Source organism: Epinephelus moara, chromosome 13, assembly GCF_006386435.1.
Source record: "Epinephelus moara isolate mb chromosome 13, YSFRI_EMoa_1.0, whole genome shotgun sequence".
Taxonomy (NCBI): domain Eukaryota; kingdom Metazoa; phylum Chordata; class Actinopteri; order Perciformes; family Serranidae; genus Epinephelus; species Epinephelus moara.
Genome location: NC_065518.1, coordinates 1,213,558 through 1,223,990, shown reverse-complemented (window position 1 = coordinate 1,223,990; position 10,433 = coordinate 1,213,558). Strand labels below are relative to the sequence as shown.

General features: G+C 42.5%; 1 protein-coding gene across 3 annotated transcripts in view; it reads left to right on the top strand.

The window, feature by feature from the left end:
* Positions 1-7,919: 7,919 nt before the first annotated feature.
* Positions 7,920-10,433, top strand: part of LOC126399456 (corticotropin-releasing factor receptor 1-like) — a 101,184-nt gene continuing 98,670 nt past the window's right edge. For all 3 annotated transcript variants that reach the window (XM_050059449.1, XM_050059448.1, XM_050059447.1), the window contains exon 1: positions 7,920-8,450. In XM_050059449.1, coding sequence (XP_049915406.1) covers positions 8,421-8,450 — 30 coding nt within the window. In that variant the 5' untranslated portion in view covers positions 7,920-8,420. The remainder of the gene's footprint in view (positions 8,451-10,433) is intronic.

The window sequence follows — 10,433 nt, the reverse complement described above, 5'->3', positions numbered from 1 at the left end:
GAAATTTACAGAGTGATTTCTAATGATGTTACCTAAAGGAAGCATATATAGAGTAAATAGGATTGGTCCGAGCACAGAACCTTGCGGAACTCCAAAACAAACTTTAGTACGCAAGGATGATTCATCGTGAACATTAACAAACTGAAAACGATCAGATAAATAAGATTTAAACCAGCTTAGTGCAGAACCTTTTAGGCCAATTAAGTGTTCCAGTCTCTGCAGTAGAATTTGATGGTCACTTGTGTCAAACGCCAAAGGGAAGCATGTATAGAGTGAACAGAACTGGTCCGGGCACAAAGAGAAGGCAGACATCTCTACAGCTGATATCTCCAACACTCTGCAACTCACACCAAAAAAAAATCTAGACTGATGAATAGCAGGAGGAAAATATGTGTTTTTGATTTTGGGGTGAACTGTCCCTTTAATCATACTGAAGTTACCATTTGCACATAATGTAAAAAGCCAGATCACAGAAACCTTTTGGTTTTCAATGTAATTTGCAGAATTGTCCAATATGGATTTTCTTGTCACGTGTTCAGGTTCACTCAGTCTCAGTGACACAGATAAAAAATAATAACTCCAACTAATTTAATGACAGATAAAAGAATTATGTTTAAAATAAAAGAGTGGAAATGTGTCTCAGACGCATTTATCTTTCAACCAACTGAGCAAAAATCAATCAGCTAATGAAAACTGTGTGTTACAGTCAAAAGCTCCAGAAATAGAACAGAGTGTTGCTCAGCTCGAGCAGAGCACTGAAGTTACACTTCCATTAGCTGATTGGCTGCCTCTGTTTCATTCATGCCTCACAATCATTCACTCATTCATCAGCTGCAGCTACCAGCTGACCGCTAACATAAAATCATAATCATGTGGCACGGACGTGATAACCTGACACTTCTCACTGCAGCGCCTGTCACCACCCACCCTCCCCCTCCTCTTACTCCTCGTGCTCGTGTGATTTATTTTTGGTATCACACATAAGATTTATGGTCCTGTATGTTTCTTTAAGGGGGGATTAGTTCCCTCAGCATCGCTGCTCTGAGCTCTGTCAAAGAGCTTAGACTTTTCCACCAAACACAACTCGATAACTATGTAAAGCTATAAATGGTCAACTCCTTGATGAAAGGCCTTGAGCTGGGGTTGCTTTGGTAACTGCAGATTCTCAAGAATTAACTTCATGTTTTAAAATGTTAAGGATTATTTTAGTGTTGATTAATCAGTGGATAATTTTCTTGTTTAATTTGATTTGTGGTCAAAATGTCAAAAAATGCCTGAAACCCCAAATATTAAATGTATTATCACATGAAACAAAGAAAAGCAGAAAATCCTCAAATCTGAGAAACTTGAACCAGAGCATCCCAATCACCAGAAAAAAATGTTGGCATCGAATGTTTGTGCAAACCACAAATACATTTGTACGTCATTATGTTGCGGACAAGTTGAAACAGATGTCTTGGAAAACAAACACTTTTCAGACCACTTTGTCATGTAGGAAATTAGCATTGTCTCCAAACAAAAACAACCGCCTTTCTGGAAGCATGTCTCGATAAAAAAAAGAAAAAGCTTTTCGTGGCACTGCTTTGGCATTGAAAGCATCAATGTCTCAATAAAATACCACTGCTTTTTGTGGAACTGTTTGGCAGGACAAGCACCAATGTCTTCCCAAAAAATAACTCCTTTTTGGGCCATTATCTCGGGAGGGAATGCTGCAGTGTCTCGATAAAAAACAAACACTTTTCAGGCCACTATCTCTGGTAGAAAAGCAGCAATGTCTCCAAAAATCACAACCGCATTTCCTGGCACTGTCCTGGCAGCAAAAGCAGCAATGTCTTGATAAAAACAAATGCTTCTCAGGCCACTAACTTGGGGAGGAGAAGCAGCAATGTCTTGATGAGAAACAATCGCTTTTCATGGCACTGTTCTGGCAAGAAAAGTATGGATGTCTCATAATATAAATAATAATAATAATAATAAACAACCGCTTTTCGGACCATTATCTCAAGTGGAAAGTCTGCCATGTCTCCAAAAATCACAACCACCTTTTCTGGCACTGTTCTGGCAGAAAAAGCACCAGATGTCTTTAAAAAACAATCGCTTTTCAGGCCTCTGTCTTGGGGAGGAGAAGCATCAATGTCTGCTAAAAAAAAGAAAAAGCTTTTCATGGCACTGTTTTGGCATTGAAAGCAGCGATGTCCCAATAAGATACCACTGCTTTTTGTGGAACTGTTTGGCAGGACAAGCACCAATGTCTTCCCAAAAAAACAACTACTTTTTGGGCCATTATCTCAGAGAGGAGAAGCAGCAATGTCTTGATGAGAAACAATCACTTTTCATGGCACTGTCCTGGCAGGAAAAGCTCAGATGTCTTTCAAAAAACAAACACTTTCTGGGCCACTATCTCAGGTGGAAAAGCAGTTATGTCTCCAAAAATCACAACCGCATTTCATGGCACTATTCTGGCAGAAAAAACACCAATGTTTTTGACAAACAATTGCTTTTTGGGCCCCTATCGCACAAGGAATACAGCAATGTCTTGATAAAAAAAACAACTTTTCGTTGCACTGTCCTGGCAGGAAAAGCATTGATGTCTTGGAATAAACCATCGGTTTTCAGACCGCTATCTCAGGTGGGAAAGCAGAAATGTCTCCAAAAAACAGAACTGCCTTTCCTGGCACTGTCCTGGCAGCAAAAGCAGTGATGTCTTGATGAAAACAATTGTTTTGGGGCCATTATCATGGGGAGGAAAAGCTGCAATGTCTTGATTAAAAACAACAGCTTTTCATGCCACTATTCTGGCAGGAAAAACACCAATGTCTTTGAAAAACGATCACTTTTTGGGCCACTATCTTGGGGATAATACCCAGCAATGTCACAATAAAAAACAACCGCTTTTCATGGAACTGTCCTGACAGGAAAAGCACCTGTGTCTCAGAAAACAACAACCACTTTTTGGGGCTCCTATCTTGGGAGGAAAGGCAGCTATGTCTCAATAAAAAACAACAGTTTTTCATTGCACTGTTCCCACTGGAAAAACAGCAACGAGTTGCTACAAAACACCCATGTTTGGTGCCTGAAAGCTGCTGGGAACACAGCAATGACTCACTAAATCACAACCTTTTTTTTCTCTGTTGGTCTCAAACGGTGGTCTGCAGCTTGGCAGCCATCTTGCGTAGGTGTCACGCCATCCACCATCCCCTCCACCTCCTGATGAGCAGCCTATATGTCACGTCATTACATCATGAGACGTACTTGTAGAAAAGCACAATGGCAACATTTGATGGTTAATATTTGGCTTTTCTGCTTCATAAATGACTCAAAAGATTAATCGTTTATTAAAACAAATTATTTTCCAATCACTTGGCTGATTGTTTTATTGATTTCAGTCCCTCCCATATTACCCTCTCTTTAAGCAGAAAAAGAACAGACACCTTTAACCTCGTTCCTTCTTCCCACCCAAGTCTGAGAACTCATCTCGCAGGGAGTCTGTAGGTTACACGTTCTCATCACCGAATGCACTTATGTGGAGAGAATAGCACATTTATCTGCTGGACCTCTGAGGGGGACAGAGTGCATGTTCGTCACATAAATGTGCGACACCCAAACATGCAGCAAACGCCTGCTTTGTCAGCAAGCATGCATCTGGAATGACCCTCAGCAAACACACACAGCCGGCAGTCGGTGGGCATGTATAGAGTTTCCAGGGGATGTGACATGTCTAGATTGAAGATAAATTGCATTTCAGATTACATGAGGAGGAGGAGGAGGAGGAGGAAGGGGAGGAGGGGGTGAACTAAAGTCTGCTCGATGGTGAACTCCTCCAGCTGCAGGAAAAAAGGGATTACCGTCTTACACAAACCCAGGTGGCCTTTCAGAAAATCCACATCAAGCCCAAAACAAATTCCACTAAAGCATGCATGACACCTGCTACCTTGATTAAAATCATATATTTCTGCTCGTCTCATAGACAGGTGTACATACAGTGGTTTAGGTACACTGTGTCCTACAAGCAGTACATTAATGAGTCGGCTCCTAACCACATAACCCAGTTTGCCATGGTCGCCTTGTTGCCACCTCTGACACTTCATGAGATGGCACACTCAGGGGAGGGCACTGTCACCTTGGATTAAAGCATCTTCTGAATAATGCCTCTTTGCACGTCACTGGGTCTAAAGAAAGCTTTAGCGCAGTGTGCATAAAGCGTTTTTTGCACTCAAAGCCTCGGCGATATGGATATTAGACGCCAGCCATCCCTCCTCCTTCATGTGAGCAGAATATCACGTCTGATAATATGATGTGTTGTGTAAAATATTAATTTTGGATTAAAACGAGCAGGAGGAGGAGTGCCAGAGAGGATGGAGGTCCCCCGGTGCTGCAAAATCAGAGCCAGGATGGCCACTCACTAGAGCCAATAAAATGTTGGACAGTGATGTGGAAAAATACACAACTCCCCAGAGTCCGAGGAGAAGTCTTAAAACCTGAATGCAAAAATCAAATACATTCAATTAACAAAGATATAAAACAAGGCAAATCTGAAAATCCTCATATTTGAGCTGCTGCTGGAATCAAAGAATATTTGGCACTTTTTCATTAAAACAACAATTCAAACCTGTGTTTCCCGTTTCTTCTCTGAAAATGAAGCAGTGTGACTGAGCATGAGATTGAGTAATTTAGATTTGCGGAGCCTTGGAGAGGTTAAAGCTGCCATAATCAATATTTGTTTATCATTAACAATAAATCAATAGATCAAAGTCCAACATGAAAGGCATGGCCTGTGCTGACAGGCCCACACAGAATGGTAAATAAAGGTATAGTTTCTCTCAGCTCTTCGTTTTAGATTCTGATCGGCAACTTTAATTTTTTGATTCACTCCCGTGGTTCTCACAGCGTCACTTTCAGCAGCAGCAGGCGGCTGTTTTCTGAGAAGAAGCTTTAAAAACTGACACGACCTGCTCAGCAAACAGCCACCAGAAGAAAATATTATTCTGCCACTAAAACTGGGTATTTTAAGCCAAACATGATCTTTCAACCTGGTCTCTCTCCAAACTCGTCAAATGCCGTGCTCAGTTAGTGTCCCTCGGCGTCAGATACCAGCACACTCAGGCGTCCTTTAGCAGCGATATGAGATACACCAGGCTGCAGCAAATTTTGACTGCTGTCGTATAACGAGTGAGAAAGTCCACACGAGGTGGGCGGGAATAGAGGTGGATGGGTTGAACAAACACTGGACTACTGTTCGTGTGCTGGTGTAAAACCAAGAGTAAACCGTATGTCATGTGAAGTCGTGTGACGTAAATCGAACCACGTGCAGTTGTTGCCTAAATGTAACAAAGTAAAAAATCCCTAAAGATGAAGTTTTTAGTTTCTTTTTCTTTAAAGTGTATTTTGAAAAGAGGTTGTGTGCATTTAATGAGCAGGAAGTGTACATTTCTTCTGAAAATGAAAGTACACTTTGAAAAAATAAACAACGCATGTAACAATCATAAATTGACACGCGTCTAAAACTGACGCTGTAGGGCACCTGGAGCATCATATGCTGATGTGTAGAGCCACTGAGTATGACAGTATTTGGTGAGATAGGAGTGAGAATGTGTTCGATCTCTTCCAAACCACAACCAACTGGTTTTTGTGCCTAAATATAACCACAGGAAATGCCTCATCTCCACATTGCTCTGTGTACATACGCGAGTCTAGTGGAAGTCCATTTATTCAGATGGAAACGTCCCTCGTCCCGTTAGCTTAACTAGAGCCCTTTGGACAACAGCTAACAATGATGTACGATCACCAAAGTACAAAACTAGAACAAAATAGGCTAATGAACTCCCAGCAAACAAGGTGACATGATGAACAACGCAGCTAGGAGCTAACGTTAGGCTAACTTTAGCTAACGTTAGCTAGAGATGTTAAAGATAACTTTATATTTCTTTCCAGCAAAGTGACAATATGTTGCCTCAAACACAATGTTGACTTACCTTAGAACAGATGTAGACATCATTGTTAATCTTATTCACGTTGAGTTGATGTTGTGGTCTAACGTTACCACACAACTTTATCCAAAGGAGACACTTTTCTCGGTTGAGATGTGGTTTAAAGTGTAAAAAATACACCTGGTCGCCCAGCCTCTCAGGATACCTTGTGTCAGAGTTGCATGTACCCCATGCACACCGTTTGACCATTTTTAAACTTCAAATCTCAGAAAAAGCTCATAAAACCGAACAAAACTGACTTTCTGTAATGCATTTCAATGGACGTCCAGGCAGAGAATGTCCCAGTGTATGGGAATGGCTATACGCACTGTGATTGGCTCATCGCGTTTGAGGGCGGGACTTAGCCATAGATCAATTCAGTTCAGTTGCAAAAAGTGAAAAGCTCAACACCTATTTAGCTAACATTGTAAGCATGCTAGCTAGCTGTCTGACGTACAGGCCCACAGTTCACCTGCCAGGCCGACCTCCTCACTTATTTGTTCCTATTGGTCCTGTTTTTATCTCAGTAATGCCCCATGTGTATTTTCCAAGAGACTGGTCGACAACAAACAACAAAATTAATTTCTCTCCCATTTCTGCGGTGGCGTTTCTGTCCATCTGTGGAAAGATGTGAGGAGCTGGTGAACATAGTGACGTACCAAACGTCGGTATGTGATGAGGTTGGAGTGAAAATGTGCTGGCTCTGTGCATATCTAGACTCACAAGTCAGTCTTTAGACGCTTTGCTTAACTAAAGACTGATGTCTTTCTCCCTGATTTTGTGTTTAGATGGGCGGATACAATTTCAGAGTTTAAAAAAACTCCCTACGTTGCAGAACCAATAGTAAATCCGCAGGGCGGTCCTTCGGTAGCTCGCTGAACTCTTGTGCTCGTAAACATAGTCCGACTGCATTAAAAGTCGCTGTAAGTCCTTCATTTCCACAATCTAGTGGACTGAGCACACGTTTGGTAAAACGGAGTTTAATCTCTCGGCATCCATTTTCAAGCTCTCTGTGTGTTTGTTTCCTTGCAGACGAGAAAAGGGGGAGCGCACATTTCCGGGAGGGCGTGTCCTTTTCAAAAATGCAAGAGACGTTGCTTTGTTGCCGGCTGTTTTCTCCGGTGTGTTAAACACACTTTAGAAAGGAGTGTCCCCAGACTATCAGAAGGCGGAGATCTCTGATTGTCTGGTGGCGAGACTAGTGCATATCGTACCACTGCAAAGTGTGCCGCTGACATAATGGCGGTATTTGAGGAATTGGCACATAAAAGGTGACAATATGTCAGTGTTGTGTTTACAGTTTGTTTCTGCTGCCCTCTAGTGGCAAAAAAAAACAGCTGTTACAAATGTAGAGAGTCTAAAATCAGAGAAGAGAAAAACATATTTTGTGAAAATGTATTTTCCTTTAATCATCAGAGGACCCATCAAACGTAACCCTCTGAGGATCCTGACTGATTGATGAATTAATTGTGCCTTTAATCTGAAAACGTCTAAATCTTCAGTGTGTTTGTGCAGAGCATGTTTGGAGGACTCATTTGCATTGGATTTTATTTAAAAAGATCCCCCCGGGGGAGATGCTTAACTTTACTGACACAGTGGGGACCATCTGTGCGTCTTAGCTCACAGCCAAATCTGTTAACTCTGACTGAGCTTGGCACTAATTCAGCTGCAAACGGGGACACATGTTGAAAGGGTTCCCTTCTGGATGAGCTTCTCCTCTTTTCAGTAATGCGCGCGGATCCTCTTCTCTCTCCAAAATCACTTCACCCCGGGCTCTTGCGTTAACTTTCTCATAGCAGTGACGTCTAGATTGCAAAGAGATTAAAGATTAGGATCTGGAACAGCGGAGAGCCGTTGCATAATTAACTCCACAGCGAGGAGCGGAGTTATTCCTCAGCCGCGTCGCATAGTCCCGGTGTAAATGGCACAACGTGGGCGGCGCGTCGAGGAGACGGTGTGAAGCAGCGCAGCGGCTCCGCGCAGGACTCACAAGCTGGATATGAAGCGAGGGGACATGACGGTGTGACCGGCGGAGTAACGCATGCATGCAAGAGGACTTTTTGGTCCGGGGCCAAACGTGAAGGGTACGGGAGTGTCCGTCTGATGGTGCGCGTCTCTCCAAGGTGGATCCGGTTTCCAGTCCGGTAACACAAACTGACTTCGTTTCGCGAGAAACCGACCCGAACGGAAAGGACAGCTGACACATCTCCTCATTACTGGATCCCAGTATGATCCGAGCAGCTCGTTTGGACACCTGATTGTGTCCACGCGTCTCTCTCTGTGGACACAAGTCACATTCCCAACAACAACATTTATTTTCCGACAAATTGTGCGACTTTTCTCTGCACATTTAAACTCAGAGGAGACTCCGGGAGGATAAAACACTGTCACCGAGTCACAAGAAGACATTTACCGTCACACCTGGACATTATGTGAAAAATAAAAGGTGTGGAAATGCGTCGCAAATGCTTCTGTCTGCTTGAGGTAAGTTCTGCGCCTTTTGCGCGTCGGCTTCATCTTCAAACCTGCTTTTGAACATTTAATCAAAATATCTGAATAACAGATCTGTCTTATTCCGGCGGATTGCAGCTGAGTATAATCTTGGTGCGCGGGGATTTAACACATCATCCCGTCCAGATGTCAGTTTTGGATATTGTCTCCATCTCACAGCTAAAAAATATCATCCATTAAATTAAAACCTTCCCCTGAACTAAAAGCTCTGAGCCAGGACAGGAGGCTTGTTCCTCTGCTCCGCACCTTCCCGCCGCAGCGCTGCAAGCACACCAACAACACTCTGCATCATATGAGTTAGGAATAAGAGCCGAGGGTGCAAATGACGTGTTTGCTCGTAAACAGAGAGACACGAACAGGACTTTGGGTTAAGATGGCATGAGAAAACCCTCCCGAGTGGCATGTTTGCTCCCTCTTTATGGGACCGGGGCTCAAATGCTGATGCTGAAAAAACCCGGATTTGGGACACTGGAGATTAGAAGTGTTAATGCAGCAAGTGCACTTCCTGTTCTCAGGCATGTTTAGGATCCGTCATGAAAAGTCCAATTAACATATTTAAGTCTTTTCCCTGTGAGATGAGTCATCTGGTGTCAGCTCTGCTCCCAACAATAAGGACATGTGGTTAGCTGCACATACTGATGTTGTTACAGATGCCTGAGGTGACTCACATCACTACCTCCTACCCATTGTGTGTGTGTGTGTGTGTGTGTGTGTGTGAGAGAGCTACTGCCCTAAGAATAGTCAAGAATCTTCTGAACCCTTCTTTTGAAAGCTCTCTCTGCTCCCTGCTTTCTATTCACGTCCCCATTGTTGTGATTTAAGACCAGCAGGGCCCCTCACATATCACGTCTGCTGTAAGGTCAAAAAGTAACCGAGTACATTTACTCAAGTACTGTAAGTTCAGTTTAGAAGCACTCAGCTCTTAAACTCATGCAACACAGCATACGGATACTCGGTTACAAGCAGAGGTCGTGCATTTAAATATTTATTTAAGGTCAAAAGTCTGAGCATCAAAATATACTTTATACCTTTACAATGAGGTCTTATTTTAACCTGTTATTATAGATAATAATTTATTGAATCTGCAGCTGTCGGATAGATATGGTGAGTGCAGTTAAATAAAATGTAGTGGATAAGACGGGTAAAGTAGCATGATATAGAAATACTCTACTTAAGTGATGCTACTTACTGCATTCTCTTCCACATCGAGCATCTACTTGTGTTGCGTATTTTGCAGATTATTCTTTATAAAAAACACGCGATCAGCTTCTACAATGTGAGGCACTGTGCAGTGAAACATCTCCCTCTTACTGAGACATTTCAGTCTGACATTGAGTCTTTAAAGTTAATTTTTAAGAAATAAAAACTAAAAGAAAAAAAAGGTCTAGTTTGAATATTTCCTCCTGCTTTCAATGCAAATCAACTTGTTTTAAGACTTTTTCTCAGATCAGCTTTTTCATTATTCAAGTGCTTCTACTTTGTTCTCTTTGTTTCAAGGACGTCGTTTTGTGTTTTTAGTGACAATTTTCAGGTGAAATAAAACTTCAGTTCGTGCTCCACGGTGACGTGAAAGAGTTTGTGTCTAAATCCTGCAGCAGAAGCACGCTGACACTCTATGTGTAGATATTACAGAAGAGATTATAGGACATGATATTCAGCTGCAAACATGTGTCACTAATTTAACACAAAGACAAAAATGTGCTCTGTAAGTTGTATAGTCAGTCATTCTGTATCCATCACCTCTTATCCTCTGGAGCCTATCCCAGCTGACACTGGGTGAGAGGCAGGGTTCACCCTGGACAGGTCACCAGACTATCACAGGGCTGACACATAGAGACAGACAACCATTCACACTCACATTCACACCTACGGACAATTTAGAGTCACCAGTTAACCTGCATGTCTTTGGACTGTGGGAGGAAGCTGGAGCACCTGGAGGAAACCCACGCTGACACA